General features: G+C 33.8%; 1 protein-coding gene across 2 annotated transcripts; it reads left to right on the top strand.

Moving 5' to 3' along the window:
* Positions 1-927: 927 nt before the first annotated feature.
* On the top strand, positions 928-8550 carry LOC141663708 (uncharacterized). 2 transcript variants are annotated; one of them, XM_074469503.1, is made up of 9 exons: positions 928-1152; positions 4028-4155; positions 5784-5831; positions 5925-6038; positions 6800-6868; positions 6978-7034; positions 7200-7355; positions 8134-8214; positions 8301-8550. In XM_074469503.1, the coding sequence occupies exons 1-9, from the start codon at positions 999-1001 to the stop codon at positions 8355-8357; spliced, it is 864 nt and encodes a 287-aa protein (XP_074325604.1). In that variant the 5' UTR covers positions 928-998; the 3' UTR covers positions 8358-8550. The 2 variants fall into 2 exon arrangements, with proteins under 2 accessions (XP_074325604.1, XP_074325603.1); XM_074469502.1 differs by having other exon boundaries at positions 5901-6038.
* Positions 8551-18416: the final 9866 nt, after the last annotated feature.

The raw sequence follows: 18416 nt of genomic DNA, 5'->3' as shown, positions 1-18416 counted from the left end.
TTTATTTTGTTAGAGTGATAGTGAGCATATAATACATATCTTGTATTCAGTGTTGTAAGCAAACCTTCGGTATTTATACTTTGAATAAAAGCATATTTACCTCGAGTTGTGTGTGTTTGTCCGTTTAATTTATATTCTACTGCTTTAAACGACTAAAAACGATAAACATATATTCACCCCTCTCTGTATGTCTATTATGGACCTAACACCAGCTGATTTGTACATGGGAAAGTTAAAAACGAAAATAAATAAAAAATAAATGTATATTGACCAAAATATAGCCATTAACATATTTGAATAAACATATATGCATATAAATATATTTAGATATTGGATTAGGGTTCATAATCCGATTTGTTGATATGGTGTAATACAAATCCGACATTCAAATTCGCGTTTATAAACAAATGGTGCTTTCAAAGCCATCCTCGAGCTCATTGTGCTACCAATTTTTCTTGATTTCATCTTATTCGACTTGTTAATTTTTTTTCCAAATTTTGTATGAACCAATAAATGTAGTTTTGGTATATATATATGTATTCAAATATGGTAACGACTATATTCTAGTCAATATATATTTTATTTATTATTTATTTTCATTTTTGGACCGCCACCTCGTGTACAAATCAGCCGGTACATGTCAAAAGTGATGGGAACGTCGACACGATTCTGATATCTGTCAGAATCTATTTAACAGAAGGACTCAATCCAAATTATTGAAAACGTTAAAGGACTCTGGTTGTGAATTTATTTAGGGACCTATTGAATAAAATCGGAATATTTTAGAAACATATCAATTTATTGTTTCATTTTAAAAACTGAAATTAATAAAAAACAAATAATTAGAATTAGTTGAAAAAAATTATGTCAAGTTTGTAAGTTGTAAATTCTAATTTTTTTTTAAGAATAGTTAAATAGGCAGGCAAACAGGCCCTTTGATTTGAGTCATTTGAAAATCTCATTTCAAGAGGTTGGGGGTGACTGGCAAGTCCCTGAAAATGGCGGTTACGGCAACAAATACACTCAAGGCGATGATCCTTGTTTTATTATTTCTCACCTTACGCCAATCTGTATTAGCTGCTCATAACACATGTTCTCATCGCCCGTTGGTCTGTGAATTCGAACAAGCTAAGCTCAGAATCTCTCAATTAGGTAATTCTCACTCTCTCTCTCACACACACACACACACGCTGCATCTCTCTCTCATTCACACATGCTGCATCTCTCTCTCATTCACACATGCTGCATCTCTCTCTCTCTCTCTCTCTCTCACGCACACATATACTGCATTTATCCGAATTATTGTTTATTGCTTATTGTTATGCCAATTTATTGGATAAATATATGGTTTGGCGTTTGCCATCACAATCTGACTTATGCGTACTAGTTGGTAACAGGTGCCCGATATTAAAAATAATATTAAATTTTTATTAGCATAAAATTGAACCTCATAATCCCTGCGAAATATAGATCGAAAAATAATAAATAAATGCAGTTAAATTATGTATTTGAAAGAAATCGAAGTCAAGTTTAATTATGAAATTCTACCTTATAGTTTTTTTACTAATCTGACTTATAAATGTAGTTATATTTCTATTTATGCACCTAATTATGTTACTTGTTATATAAATCTAACATGTTAGCTTTTACTAATATGATTATTTAAAAGTAAATTGACGCTTGGATGAACACTAACAAATAAAAATTAAAGTGAAACAAAGTATATAGAGAATAGAAGTCAATTCGTGTTAGTTGAGATTTAATTATATAAAATTTAAAAATAGTTGTATAATTTTTCTATTGAGTACCAAGATTTGATACTTTTGTGTTCTAATAGAATATGGTTTCGCTTATTTGTATAGATATTTGATAATTGATATCCCGTGCGAAGCAGATTAAAAATATAGAATTAGTATATTAGTAGTGCGAAACACGGATCGAAATTAATATATTAATATGAAATATTAAATTGGTACTTGTAAAGAATAATTATGTAGTTAAAAGAAATTCAGATATGAAATTTCTCAATATAATTCTTGTTATGCATTGTTTTACTTGTTATAAAAATCTAACATATTAGTTTTATTTTTTTGAAACGAATTGTATAATTATCTTATGAACCAAATATCTGTTATTTTTTATAATTTAATATTAATTAATATTATTTGATAATTATCTTATAATTAGCTTTTTCAATATAGCTTATTTAATAGTATTACTTAATTATTGATAAAAAAATATTTTTCGAATTAAAAGTAAATAGACGCTTGGATGAAGACTAACTAATAGAAAATAAAGTTTAGAGAGAATAAAGTCAATTAGTGTTGGATGAGTACAAAAATTTGGTACTTTGATACTTCGGTACTTTTGTGCTGTAATAAAATATGGTTTCACTTATTAATATAAAGTATAGATTTTAATTACATTATGAACCAAATATTTGTTATTTTAGATAATTTAATTTTAATTATTATTATTTGATAATTATCTTATAATTAGCTTTTTCAATGTAGCTTATTTAATATTATTTAATTATTGATAAAAATATTTTTCAAATTAAAAGTAAATATACGATTGGAACACTAACACTAATTAATAAAATAAAGTTTAGATAGAATAGATGTCAATTCTAATAAAAAAACAAAGTTGAGATAAAATAGAAATCAATTTGTGTTAGGCTAGTACCAAAATTTGGTATTTAAATTTTGGTACTTCGGTAGTTTTGTGCGCCAATAAAACATGATTTCGCTTATTAATAAAGAGTATAGATATGCAATTAGGTAATTGATTTTGACTAATTGGTCTAGGTAATGATGAACAAATTTATTTCTGTTATTTTTGTTTAATTGTATCTTGAATTGGTGAGTCTAATTTGAAATCGGATTTTCTGATTATATTAATAGAACAATCTCCATGACTGCACTGAAAGTTTTTAAAGTTTGTAACTATAATGTTGACAAGATATGCATTTGGTTGCAGATTCGGTTAATTGAGCTATTATTTTTCATATAAGATATACATGTCAATAAACAATGTTGGTTTATGTACTTCTATGCCCTTATGAAATTCTCTTTAACTTAATTCAGATGTGATTTGATGCGTGTGACAAAGAAGCTATTGTTTATAAACAATGAGATATGCATGTCAATTGTCAAGATAGTCTTCGTATGTAATTGTATGCCCTCACCTGGTCTTAACTTAAAAAACTTTGGTATATTACTATCGTTTTTTCTATTGTGTGCCCATGGGCACATCATAAGCGCGGAAATTTATAATTTTAGGTCAACTTGATTGCTGGAGTTGGTGTGAATGCAGGGGTCCACCACTATTATAAAAAAGAAACCAATCAAGATGCACTAAAATTATAAGTTTCCGCGATTATTATATGCTCATGGGCACATAATAGAAAAACCGTATTACTATTAATAGATATAAGCAGATTCTTCTTGAACTTTCTTCGATAAACAGAAGTTAACTATCAATGTCTTGGAACCAGGGAGCCGCTATTTTTTGTACCTTTGGTGCTGATGCATATTTTCTTTTCAATTTCCTACATTTCACTTATTTTATACTAAAGAGGGGAAAAATATTCTTGTCATTTAGATTATTTCTTGTTGTTAATCAAGTACTCACCCATGTCTACATAAAAAGCTTCTTCATTGCAGAAAATCTAGTATAAGACTTCATCACTATCATTCCAATTTTTAATCTGCAAAGCTTTTCTCATTTTGAATTGTTTGAAAACAAGATTCTTTGATTCTACGACCTCCTTTGTGCTTTTCACTGTAGTTTATGCTAATGCCAGCATTACAAGATGATGAGATCACTCCACCGAACATTATATTTTTATTTTCCTCGTAAATCATTTATTTTTTGTTGCCAGACTCTGTTACACGAGAAGACACATTGCTAGTTTGTTTTTATGAAATTTTCTTGACCTTACACAGTAGGAGAATTTTTGTCAAATTGTTGGCACTCAACAATTCTTTTTCTAGTATATTTCAAAGATAATGGGTATATTATGCAGAATCTGTCTTTGAGAACCGCATGAATGACTTAAATGTTAAGAGCAAACATCTTGGAGAACGTACAAAGCTGCTTGAGGAGATTAATCATGAGATTGATCATCTACACTCTGTTTTACTCATTTTAAAGGTAAGGCTTTTAGATAAATGTGTATGCTTACCCCTCATTTGACTTTTAAGATTTCCCATAGAGGCCGAAAATACCTTGCTTCAGTTAAATGATAAAGCAATTTCAAAATCCTAAATGAAGATAAATTATTGATATAGGCTTCTCCATGAACAATATGAACATGGCCTCATTTCCTCATTTTAGTCCTTTCGGAATTTCCTCTTTTTTGGAAATTTAGCGTTTAGCCTGCTCTACTTGTCCTAAGTCCTATCGAAACTTCCATTTTCATCTCAGTTGCTGAGGATGTATCTGTACTATGCAAACTAAATCTGTATACGGGGCACTTTATTGATTTAATGGATTTGGCATTTGACCCCATCAACTGATAAGAAAATTTGTTAAATAATCCAGTTTTTACATTTTGGTAATTAACATTTGGTGGCTGATAATAAACAAGAATAAAGTCCAGAAGTTATTGGGTTGTACCCTTGGTCAATTTTTTTAATGATACATTTACACTTCTATGCGTTATTAAAATGTGCTGGATTTGAAAAACGAGTTGATTATCAGGGCCATTCCTAAAGCTATTAGAGGCCCAAGTGCAAACTGAATAGTATCTTCTTGTAAAAATGACAAGAAGTTTTAGCATGTCTAGTAATTGAGAAATTTATTGATCGCCAAAATTTAAATACAATACCATGTCATATGCTACTTTATATAAATTTATTATCTAGCAAAAAAGACATGTAAAATAATTTAACCATTCTTTTATGTAAACTGAATTGACAGAACTGACCAGTTACTCCCCCCCAAAAAAACTGTCCAGGATGATCACATTATAAATGACCTAGCTACTCTGTCGTTATTGGTGTACTTTGTTTATATAGTCATACATCACAATGACATACATCAGCTGATTCGAACTGAATGTTCAGAATGAATGAATTCATTAATTGAGCGAGTCAACTGAATTTAAGTTTAGTTTTGCAAAATGCATAAAGGTGATACAATGCATTAGTACAATAGGCAAGTGTGACTATTCATAATTTTTTAAGTAGCAAGATCAGTCACAAAATTCTTCATGCAAGGATTTTTATTTATTTATTCCAGATAATTCTCTAGTCATTCTTGGTATGACATGATAGACTATAACTCGCTTAAGACTTATAAGTCCGTAATAACTTATAGACATTCAGCGAGTGTTTGTCGACCCAACTTATTAGCTGAGAAGTTAAATGTTAGTAACAACGTATTTTTTCTTAACTCATTTTGATTTTTTTTACTTCTTTATTAACTTAGTTTTAAAATATATGTTTTTAAATGTTTTTCTAATTTAAAATTCACGAATTAAGATAAATGTATTTAAAATTTATTTATTTTAGCTCATTTAAGTAAAAAAATTCTGACATAAGTAAAATTATCCAAACACTTAAGTAACTTATAAGTATTCATCTACTTATCACTTATAAGTCACTTGTTCATTTTAATTTATAAATTACTTATTTTAAATTTTCCCATATGGGCACAGATCTATTATGTGCAAGGAAATTAGAAGTGTATGCATATAATATGATAAAGCTTATGCTGCTTGTATTTTTTTTAATCCACATAAATAGTAATTAACCAGTTACAAATGCTTTTTTTTTCAGGATGATCCATCTCATGTGGAAAAAAGACTTGTACTGCTGGAAGAAGAGGTCAGAATCTTGGCTTCCGGGGTATTATGTTAGACATTATTTTTTTAATCTATTGCTCAACATATTTAGGCAGCAGACATTGGGTTGTTACAGCTTCGAGCTCTCTGGGATGTTTCAAGGAGAAATAACTTCGATCTCCATACTTTAGAGCTTAAAGCACAAGATGCTGAGAAAAGATTGGATGTGGTTGCTTCAAGAGCTCAAAAGGTAAGTTGTTTTGTTGTTCAAATCCCCTCGAGATTCACTTGGATGAACTAAATTAGAAATTATTGTCTTGTTTATCTCACCTTCACAAATGCTACTATGCTCAAGTAAATTGTGTAAATTCTTATAGGTAGGAAAACATGACTCCAAGATTAGTTGACCTTAAAATGCTTTAATGGCCGTTTGGGAACCTGTGTTTCATTTGAAGTTCTAGATTTGGCCAAATAACATGTTTGGATAACAAACACAATTTGGAGTTCTTTGAAATCCAAGATATTTAAATATTACTCCCTTCGTCCCACCAAATTGTTAATATTTGGGCAGGTCACGAAGATTAAGAAAGATGTATAAAAGAGAAGAAAAGGTGGGTAAGTTAGCGGGACCTACTAAAATTAGTGAATAAAAATATTCTATTTTAGGGAATGTTAATAATTGAATGGACATTCCAAAAAAGAAAGTGTTAAAAATCTGTTGGGACGGAGGGAGTATTATAAATATGAGAATTTGAAATGAAACTCAAATCATATAATTTGAAATGGAATGCATGTCGAAACAAAACCTAAGGTTAGTTATCTGCATTTGCTTAATTGTGGGTATATTCAGCTTGTGTTCTTGCTGATTGGCATTTATATTATTATAATGTGTCCATTAATAAAGCTTCAAGTTGGTCATTTTTTATCACCAGCAAATCACCTACTAAACGTCCCTTATAAGTTTTAAATATAATTAAACTACCTTCAATTAATTTTTTTTACTGCATGCAGATGGCTGACATTGTGACCGAACAGTGGATTCAAGTTCAGCAACTTGAACAGGCTCTTCAAATGGCACAAGTACTGAACTACTGATAACACTTATTTTCTGCTTTTAAATGATGTACAATGTTAAACTAAAATTATCAGATTAAACCTGTATATGCTTTTACTGGATCTTATTATCTAGATGAGGACTTGGAAGGTCAAATGGCAACTGAAATTTGCAAGGTGCACATATTTTAAGGTAGCAAGAACTTGTCTATTTCCTTGATGAAATCTGTACCCTCTTAGTTTCAGATTTTTTTACAGGACGTGTTTGGATTGTAAAAACAAATGTGTTCATTGCCATCTTATTGTATTTCCATCAATAATCAGATGTTAAAACAACTGTGTTTCGTGCTTATTATAGTTCATTAAAAACCTTTTTGGTGGCCATTTCGAAAAGTTGATGGGGGTGCTGGATTCAAACTTATATGAGAATTGGTCTGCACCAGAGTCTTACTTGTCTCAAGTAACTCATCAGTTTAAAAGAATATTTGGAGCAGCAAAGTATCATCACCACCAGGTATATTATCTACAGACATGGCTTTTAAGTTCCTCTAGAATATAATTATAATTTATATCATTACATCTCCTAAACGGGATTTGAACTATGAGATATCTAGAAACAACTAAGTAAAGTTTTCTAGTTGATCTTTGTGTCCTCTTTTTGCTCATGTAACCTAATCCTATTTGATCATCCAGATACATTCCTTAGAAAGTCCTACAACTTTAAGTCATCGTGCAATCATCCACACTGGTTCTTCCAGAAAACACAAGATGAATGCATTAGTTTCACTGAAAGTTTACACTAGAGAGTCAGACTCAGAAAATATCTGGAGTTATACATGAAAAATGCTTTAGTCATCTGCTTTCTGTGTAGTTGAAACACACTCGTTTAGTTATTTAGCTTGATCGCTAACTAGCTAAATCAATACTCTGCTGGGCTGAACTAGCTGACTTTAGCTCAAATTAGAGACCTCCGTCGCAACAAAAGTATGCTCTGCTTTTAATATTTACTTTTTAACTCAAAATGATTGGTTTAAGAATGTACTTTAAATGGCTAAGTAAGAACAGAGTGGAAGAAGTAATGAACATTATTAATGTTTATTCATGACGTAGTACAAATTTAGTTCTCTTCCATTCATTATAATTCATCCCAACCAAACAAAACACTAACTAATCATTTGAATGACTGAATAATATAAACATTTGGTTCAGGTATTAGAGTGTCACTGACTCACTGTATCGCAATAATTAGATTGTAGACTAAAGTGGGTTGATACACTCCTTTGTCCTTACAGTTGCAAGGTTATATTAAGCAAGAAATGGAAGGAAATGAATTTACTTCACCTTTCGCAAACAAGGAAGTGGTATTTGTCATTGTAAGTATCATCTCATTTATTAATCTGATCAACTAACTTTTAGGCATTGAAAATTTATTTTCATGACTGTACTTTACATGTTCTAGGCATCTGCTCTGATCACCTTCCCTATACTGAGTGCCTGGATGTTCCTCACATCATAGTTGTGCTACATAGAATGTGTTGGTTATTTTTTGATATTTTTATGGAATAATATTGCCCAAAGAAAACTTTTGTCTTCATGATGGGATGGTTTAGTGCTAATACAGAAAGGTTCAAGCTGAAATGACTTTGATGTTAAAAAAAATCGTATTGGATTACATAATGTTATAGTAGAAGATCACCAGTTTCTCTGTGTCTTTGATGCGTAACACCTAAAGCATGTTTGAGTTGTTTGAGTTATACGCAAGCCTTCAGATTTGTACATGCTGCGATCACAATGAGGTCAATTCTCGTGACTGCAATCAACCATATAAGATGTCAGGTACAATTTGCAATTGATTGTCCACCATCTGCTTGTTCAAAATTGGTGATTAATATTTTGGTAATGTGTTCATGCAAATTATTCGTATTATTATTTAGATCGAGTAATGTGTATATATTTCTGGTGCTGTGATTGTGTTATGCTGCAGAGCATACTTGTAACAATTTTCCTTTGGGGTATATATGTCCCCTCGATAAATAGTAGGAGTACTAAATTCATGAATAATATCCATTACATAATATATTTTGTCGGTCCTATTGTTATGTGTATTAATGTATTTATACACTTTATCAACATCTTCATTTCATTGTAATTTGTGTTTTATGAATATACAAGAAAGTTATATCAGGGTGAATAGTTGTCCTCAAAATCAATAATTTTTTATTTCAATAATTATTTAAATATATAAGAGTTGGATTTTTTTTTTCTATTTTTAACCATTTTAACTCCATCTTGAACTCTACAAATGTAAAGAATACACAGACACTTAACTTTATTAGCAAGGCTACTGAAAAAATAAGCACATTTAAATTATTAATAAAAAAACATTCAAAATTGCTCTACTTAGACTAGGCCTCGGATATAGTTATACTTTCCTCCTTAACAGAGAACAGAGTTAGATTAGGAAAAAGAAAAAGATTACGGTGGCAGTCCTCCCTCAATCTAAACAGGTAGTTGCACTTGAATGTTGAAGCCACACCATGACAGAGTAAAGATGTGGTGAATTACCTGATAAAATTACATTTATTTATACGAGATTTCTTGTTTGAATTTAGTTTTGGGTCTGAAAGTCCTGCCAAAACCAAATAGGTTGCTTACGTTTTATTTTGTTTTTCTTTATGTATTATCACATTATACTTGATGATGTTTTAAGCAATTTATTTTGAGACATTCCTGGCATGATGTCATTTTACTCTAAAATGAACTTCTTTGCTACATCCATTTTATTCATAATTGTTAATAATTTTACATTGCCTCATTTTTCTTTCGAATCTTTCTTGTAATTTCCATTGGTTTTCTTTAATTTCATTCATTCCATTCATCCTAACCCAAGACAAATTAACATTATGCTGTCATGTAGTTGAGTTTCCATAAAGTTCATTTTGTAAAGTTGTTTGATGGACATCACTAGGGGAAGATGAACTTCCTGGAAATATTGAATACCCATAGAAAGTCATTTACCCTCCCTAATCTATCCTTGATAATTTACATTTCTTAAAGAGTAGCAATAAACCTGTAAGATGAACAGATCTCCATTGCTAAAGGTCACAAGAGAATGAATTGATAACAATAAAATACCAGTCTGTCCTGTAGCATACAACACATGATTGTCTATATAGGGCAGAAACTGCCAAATTAGGATAACTACTATGCCACCTCAACATACGAGGGAATCAAAATAAAGATGCTACAGCTAAATATTAGATACTTATCATAAGCTAGGCTATAGTGCATTCAGACCCAGCATAGTCGAGTGGTCCTTCTCACAATACACCCCCTCAAGCTGGTGAGCGAGATGGAAGAGAAGCTCCCAGCTTGTTGACATGAGACACGTGGAGCTTAACTGGAAGGGGCTTGGTCATTATATCAGCAACCTGAAGTTCAGAGGGGACATGTTCAGTAACAATTGTTCGATTCTTCACTTGATCACGAACATAATGACAGTCTATGTCAATATGTTTGGTTCTTTCATGCATTACCGGGTTTGCTGCAATAGATAAGGCAGCTTGATTGTCGCATTTTAGAATGGCAGGAGGCGGATTCTTCAACCCCAAGTCGTTGAGCAGTGTGGATAGCCATGTAACTTCACATGCTGTGAAAGCCATAGCACGATATTCAGCCTCAGCGGAGGAGCGTGCTACAACTGTCTGTTTCTTCGTTTTCCATGAAATAGGTGATTCCCCCAGAAAAATACAGTACCCAGATGTAGATTTTCTAGTTGTAACACAGCCCGCCCAATCACTGTCGCAATAGGCGGTCAGTTGAGCAGCATTAGAAGATGCTAAGAGGATACCCTGGGAGATAGTGCCAGATAGATAGCGAAGCACACGTTTGGCATTCTGCATATGGACTGAAGTTGGATGCTGCATGAATTGTGTCAGAATTTGGACAGAGAAGCTGATGTCGGGCCTTGTTATGGTGAGGTATATAAGTTTTCCTACCAACCTTTGATAAGAAGAGGGATCAGGGATGGGATCACCCATGTCAGCAGTGAGCTTAAGTTTAATATCCATAGGAACGTGAAGGGATTTGGCATTAATCATCCCAAACTCAGATAAGATATCTGTTGTGTATTTTATTTGAGATAAGAAGAAGCCAGCTGCAGATCGATAAATTTCGATGCCAAGAAAATAATTAACAGGTCCAAGGTCTTTCATATTGAAAGACTTTGACATCATTTTCTTGATGTCACCAAGTGTTGTTGTGCAGTTACCACAGACCAAGAGATCGTCGACATAAACCAAAATTATGGTGATGGTTGAGGGTGAACGAAGAAAGAAGAGACTATAATCCGCTTTGGATTGAATGAAGCCCATGGTCAGAATTGTAGTAGAGAATTTAGAGAACCAGAGACGAGGAGATTGACGAAGCCCATACAAGGATTTTTGTAGCTTGCATACCAATTTTATGCGGGATTTAGCAGCTGGAATCAAGGTCTGGTTATGCTGAATTCTGCTGCCAAAGTGAGTATACCCCTATGGCATAGTCATGTAAACAGTCTCTGAGAGTTCTCCATGGAGGAAGGCGTTGGTCACATCCATTTGGACCGTGTGCCAATCTTGCATAGCTGCAACAGCAAGAAGTGTGCGTACGATGGTCATTTTGGCGACCGGAGCAAACGTTTCGTGGTAGTCCAGGCCATATTGTTGCTTGCAGCCAAGGATAACAAGCCGTGCCTTATGCTTTAAAATGGACCCATCAGGATTGAGTTTTGTTTTGAATAACCATTTTGACCCTATAGCATGATGCCCAGGTGGGAGAGGAGTAATTATCCATGTTTGGTTCTGCTCCAAGGCATCAAGTTCTGTATTCATTGCTGCTACCCAGTGTTCACTTTTGACTGCATCTTTGAAGTAAACAGGATCTTTTGACTCAGTCAAAGTCGATAGAAAGCAATTGAAATGCGAATTGACATGTGTAGTGGTAACAGTGTTAATTTTGGAGGTGATTGGTTTGGTGACAAAGTCTTTCTGCCACTCAGGTGCATGATGAACCCTTGTGGACCTGCGTAAAGGCATATTTGTTGTAGGCTGAGTTGTTGATTCAACATTTGCTGGTAAGGATAATGGGCTAGGTGGATGTGACTGGTCAGCAAAGTTGCTTTCAGAGCTGCTTTCCTCGATATTATCATTTACAAAAAATTCTTCATATGCTAGAGCATTGGGAGCAGTTGAACCAACTTGAGGAGTAGGTTGCATATAGGAGGCAGTAGAGGTTGACTGAAAAGGGAACACAAACTCATGGAACAAGACATCTCGTGATACAAAAGTCTGCATTGTTTGAAGATTAAGCAGCCTGTATCCCTTTTGTAAAGTAGGGTACCCCAAGAATACACAGGGAACACCCCTTGGTTCGAATTTATCACCAGAAGTATTGGGATTGCAGGCAAAAGCAAGGCAACCGAATATCTTCATCGAACCGTAGTCTGGTGGCTCATCAAACAAGCACTCATAAGGTGTTTTATTGTGCAGCACCACAGTTGGCAGTCTGTTAATGATGTATACAGCTGCCATCACACATTCACCCCAATACTTTAAGGGTAAGCCATCTTGGAACCTAAGAGAGCGAGCCACCTCCAGTATGTGGCGATGTTTACGCTCAACACGTGCGTTTTGTTGTGGTCGCCGAACACAGGAGGTCTGGTGGATAATTCCTTGATCCTGAAAGAATTGTTTGCAGAAGTCGTCATCGAACTCAAGTGCATTATCAGACCTGATAACTTTGATCTTACCGTTGAACTGATTTTTGGCATATTGAACAAAAGTCTTTAGAGCAGACAGTGTATCAGACTTATATTGAAGCAAATATACCCAAGTGTTCCGTGTGTTGTCATCAACAATAGTAAGAAAGTATTTAAATTTACCACGTGTGCAAACTTTATAAGGGCCCCATATGTCGATGTGTATGAGGTCAAAAGGAGATTTAGCACAAGAATCACTCAAGGGAAATGGTAATTTTGTAAACTTTGACATAGGGCAGGTGATGCATACCTTGGATGGTTGAGTGATAAAAGGCTTTACACAGGGAATCAGTTTCAGCTTTGCAACAGAGGCGTGCCCTAGCCTGTGATGCCATTTGTCAAATTCTGTCGGCTCAGCTTGAGTAATTTGAGAAGTGGATGAGTGATGACATTCAGACCCAGCATAGTCCTTAGTGCCATTATCAATGATTACACAATGTGTATTGTAAAATTGCACCTGGCAGTCACTGTCAGCAATCAGGCGTCTTACAGATAACAATTTGTGTTGAAAAGAAGGCACACACAACACCTTATTCAGCAGCAACCCGGTGTTCAGCTTCACAGTACCCATGTGAGAGATTGTAACAGTTGCACCAGTGGGTAAGTTGATCTGCGTTGGACTACTGAGAGCGACAGGATTTGTCAAATCACTATACTCTGGTATCATATGATCTGTGGCCCCAGAGTCTATAATCCAGGAGTCCATAGGTCCATCATCAAAGTTACTAGACATCATGCCAGAGAAATGTTGTTCCAATTCCTCATCGGTATCTGAGCCTCTCTGTTGGACAGTCAACTGTGGCAACAATTGTGCAAGTTGGGCCAACTGCTGAGGGGAAAAGGTCGACATAGGGTCATGATTGTGTGAAGTTTGAGCAGCAGCAACCAGCTTAGCACCCCCTTGTTTATATCCAGCAGTCCATCTGGTGACATTGGGCTGAGATTTTACTCTAGGACCTGAGTAGCTATTTTGGCCATGTTTGTAATGCCATTTGGGATACCCAATCACATTCCAGCATTTGTCATGCTTATGGCCTTTACCTCCACACACAGTGCACACTATCACAGGGACTTTCTCCGGTTTGACAATATTTGACCTAGAGAACAGAGCAACAGATTCATTATCAAGCTTGTTTAGGTGAAACAACTCTCTTTGGGCTTCTTCTTGTTGTAGGGCTGCGGAGGCGGTTTTAACAGAAGGAAGGGGTGACATAAGTAAGAAATGACTACGTTGTGTGTTGTAAGACTCGTCCAGGCCATTTAAAAACTGGAATAATTTGCTCTCTTCCCACTGTGAAGAGATAGCATCCAACAAGGTCTTGACCTCTTCACTAGGACTAGATACTACTGGTAACACATTTAGAGTTTCCAGTTCTTCCCACAGGGTACGCATAGCAGTATAATATTCATTAATAGACAAAGACGGCTGCCTCAACTCATATATGTCTCTATTTATCTTATATTTTCTTGACCCATTTGTTAGTTGAAAACGAGTTTCAAGATTCAACCATATAGCAGCAGCAGAAGGCATAAACATAATAGATTTCATAATAGAAGGAGAGACATTATGAGTGAGCCAAGTAATTACCATGTTGTTACAAGTGTCCCAAAGCTCTCTTTGCACAACATCGGTTGGCCTAGGCACATCTCCGGTCACAAAACCCAACTTTCTTTTAGAGTCAAGATTTATTTCCATTGTTCTCTTCCAAGATCTATAATCTGATGACCCTTGGAGCTTCTCAACTTGAATAGACATGGCTCCATCAGAAGGGTGCAAATACAAAGGATTCACTAAATCCTGAAGTGATATACGATTTCCAGCCATTAAAACGACACAAAGATGATGAGACAAAGATATTGAATGAAGGGGTGGAAAAAGAAAAAAAAATGAGTTAGTGAAGGTGACAAGAACTGGAGGCTGTGTTTTTAAACTGGGTTTTTAAACTGAGATCTGGTAACTATTTTCTCTAGACACAATCTTGCAATGGTAGGCTCTGATACCATAAAGAGTAGCAAAAAACCTCTAAGATGAACAGATCTCCATTGCTAAAGGCCACAAGAGAATGAATTGATAACAATAAAATACCAGTATGTCGTGTAGCATACAGCACATGATTGTCTATATAGGGCAGAAACTGCCAAATTAGGATAACTACTATGCCACCTCAACATACGAGGGAATCAAAATAAAGATGCTACAACTAAATATTAGATACTTATCATAAGCTAGGCTATAGTGCATTCAGACCCAGCATAGTCGAGGGGTCCTTCTCACAATACTTATAGTAAGGTCCTCTCATCTATGCTTGATAATTTTACATTTCTAATAGTAAGGTACTTCTAATGTCTCCCTCTCAACCAAACATGATTTACTATTTCCTATCAATATATCAATCTATTAATTTGTCATGTAGTGAACCTAACGACTCATAAAAACCCAATGAAGCAACAAAAATAACGGTGACATAATGATTATAAGCCATAGAAATCATTCCTACCATATGCATAGATGCTTCCCAAGTCTCCATTTTATCGTTTGCTAAACTAACTTGGTCCCATGTTCATTTTGTTTTTTTTATTTATTTTCTCCTTTTACTTTACTTCCCCTTATTTCTCTTGATAGGTTCAACACAAGAATAATGTACATTCAATTTACTTTTGCATTACTTGATTCATTTAACCTAAGACTTTCTTTTTACTGGAAGAGCTTCGTACCTGAATATAGATAGATATAATACTAGTATCCCTCCATTAATCTCCTGCATTTATGATGTCAGCAGTACACAAAGGCAGAAAAAGAAACTGACAATTTGATTTACTTTTTTTTGCTAATCAATCGACTTCCCACCATAGTGACAAGAGTTCAAACACTGTAATCGTTGGTCGATCGAGTTACTTTTTTTTTAATAATAGAGGAAGATTGAGCATAATCGAAGCCACAATTTAAGAACAATTCATGTATAAAAAATTAAATTAAACACTGAACAACTCCACCTGAACCATCAATTGCGCAACAAAAGTGTGCGACTTATCAAGCACACACGTTGACATTCGATCTGAATTTATATACAGTCAAAACTAAAGTAAATAAATAATATTACTTCTATACTTTTCATGCAGCCATATTTTATTAACATTATTAACCACTCCTTGAAATAAAATCTAAACTAAAGGAAAAGTGAGTGAGACCAGCCTATTAAATAAAAGTGAACGGTACCAAATAAAGAGTGAAAAAGAAAAAGTAAATGAAGTTTTAATATTAAAGTTTATGCTGTAAATTACTATAGGCATGTACAACAGTACAGAGTTAAAAAAAAAAATGACCAGCAAGGTTGTGGTAATAAATACGGTAAAATAAACAGTAATAGGGAATATTAATACACTGTATTTCCTTTTTATAACTTGTAATATCTTTATATATTTATCAAAAAACAGAAGAGGAATCCAAGAATTGGGAATAGAGTAATTAGCAGTTTGTAACCCATTTTTATTTTCATTTTTGCGATTTGAGTCTACATTATTTTCTCTGTCAACATGCACCCCATAAAAATTAATTTCGCTTCTTTTTGCACCCCAATGACGGCTTTCCATCCAAGATAACCGTTAACTTTTACAGAAGCGGGGGCATTTCAGTAAATTACTAATTAAAACAGACGAAAATAAGAGTAATTGGCACTTTGTAACCCATTTCTTTGGAAGTTTTTTCAATTCGGGTCTATATTATGTTTTCTTGCAAGTTGCACCTTTAACTTTGAGTTTCGCTTTATTTTACATACCTGGACCGTTTTTAACTTTTATATTAGGGGTAAAATCAAAAAATTTTGGTCTCCAAGAACAAATCGCCGGATCCTTCGATTTTCCAATTTAGCGAATATGTAATAGGTTGGTCCATATTCACTAAAATAAAAAATTAAACTCGATTCTAGGATTCTTATTTCGAATTGGGGGTTTGATTTTCGTGCATCCTTCATGAAATTTGATATAACAAATAGCTTTTGCTTGTTATTTGCAAATGGGGATGAGCATTCGGTCGGTTCGGTCCAAAACCGGACCGAACCGAATAAACCGAAAAACTGAATTATCATTTTTTCTTGGATCGAACAAGACCAAAATTTTATTATGGACCGGACCGAATCCAAATAATTCGATTCGGTCCGGTTTTGGACCAAAAGGACTGATTTTTTTTTAAAAAAAGAAAATTGTATTAAAAATTTCAAACCAAAAAATATGAAATCTAAAATATAATTAAAGTAAGCTGATATGTAGAGTTCTAAGAGTGTACGAGTATGATTACAAATTAAAAACTATGATTATAATTTCTAGATATATGTAAATGTATACTATAAAATTATAATATTAATGATTTGGTCAATTCTATCTATTCGGTCCGGACCGGAATATTTTTAAAGAACCGGACCAAACCGAATTTTATTTCAGTCTATTTGGTCCGGACCGAATAGAATGAATTTCTAAAAAATCAGGACTGAACTATATTAGTATGGTTCGGTTCAGTTTTTCAGTTTTGGTTCGATTTGCTCAGCCCTATTTACAATCGATTCATGTATTTATTTGTTGGTTTGGACTGGAAAATCTAAGGATCCAGCGATTTTTTCTTGGAAACCAGAAATTTTCGATTTTAACCTTGATATAAAAGTTAAAAACGGTCCGGGGTGCAAAACAAAGCAAAATTCAAAGTTAAAGGTGCAACTTGCAAGGAAACATAATATAGATCCGAATTGAAAAAACGCCCAAAGAAATGGGTTACAAAGTGCCAAATACTCTTATTTTCTTCTGGATTAATTAGTAATGTACTGAAATGTCCCCGATTCCGTTAAAGTTAACGGTCAACTTGGATGGAAAGTCGTCAATGGGGTGCAAATGGAAGCGAAATTAATTTTATGGGGTGTAAGTTGACAGAGAAAATAATGTAGATCCAAATCGGAAAAATGAAAATAAAAGAGGGTTATAAACTGTTGGGAATATTACTACACTGTGTTTTCTTTTAATTTACTAGTGCCAGTTAACAATCTGTGCTTTAAGCCTTGCGGGGTACTGGTGCTATGAGCCATAGCTTTTACCTGCTTCAGTTGAAAATGTGTGCTTATATATTAATGTGCGAAAAGTATAGTGTTAAAATATAAGATAAAACAGTCATGTTCATGTTATCTTCTGTAATGGATCGCATAAACTGGTGGCAGTAACAATTTTGTACAAAAAAGTTTACAAGCACGAGGAGGATAAAGAATTACCAGTTGTTACACTTACTATAGAATAACCATTGATTGTGCATCCCCAGGAAGATAGGGGCTCTCTTTTGTTAAAGTGCATATATTAGCAAGGGCCACATTCATCATCCTCCCATCTTCTTTTTCCAGCCATTTTACCTACTGACTTACCTAATTACTTGAAATTGGCATCATTTTTGGTCGATTATATGTTTGGTAAAGTTTATCAATCTTTTTTTTTTCCTAATTAAACATAATCACACATTTAACTTGTATTTGATAAGATTCGAATTCTCAACATCCTCTACAGGAAAACATATTCACACATTTATTATGTCTTTGACAAGATTTGAACCCTCGACATTTTGTACAGGAAGTGAGAGATGTTAGAAAGGGTGTTCGACAAATCTTATTTCTAGGAAATACACTAAATATATCTATCTTAAATCCTTAAGAACAAAATTAAAAAAAAAAACAATCATAATCATCGTGAAGCTAATACACAGCAAAAGAAACATAGGAGGCCTCTTCTTTATATAAAAAGACAACACCT

Source organism: Apium graveolens, chromosome 6, assembly GCF_009905375.1.
Source record: "Apium graveolens cultivar Ventura chromosome 6, ASM990537v1, whole genome shotgun sequence".
Lineage (NCBI taxonomy): Eukaryota > Viridiplantae > Streptophyta > Magnoliopsida > Apiales > Apiaceae > Apium > Apium graveolens.
The sequence above is the reverse complement of the archived record's forward strand: the minus strand, read 5'-3'. Positions and strand labels throughout refer to the sequence as shown.

Excerpts from the sequence above, each read along its gene's own strand:
- LOC141663708 (XM_074469502.1), top strand. The coding sequence starts at position 999 with ATGGCGGTTACGGCAACAAATACACTCAAGGCGATGATCCTTGTTTTA. Across the intron at positions 6,869-6,977 it reads AGGCTCTTCAAATGGCACAA|ATGAGGACTTGGAAGGTCAA; the intron begins GTACTGAACTAC and ends CTTATTATCTAG. Across the intron at positions 7,035-7,199 it reads CAAGGTGCACATATTTTAAG|TTCATTAAAAACCTTTTTGG; the intron begins GTAGCAAGAACT and ends TGCTTATTATAG.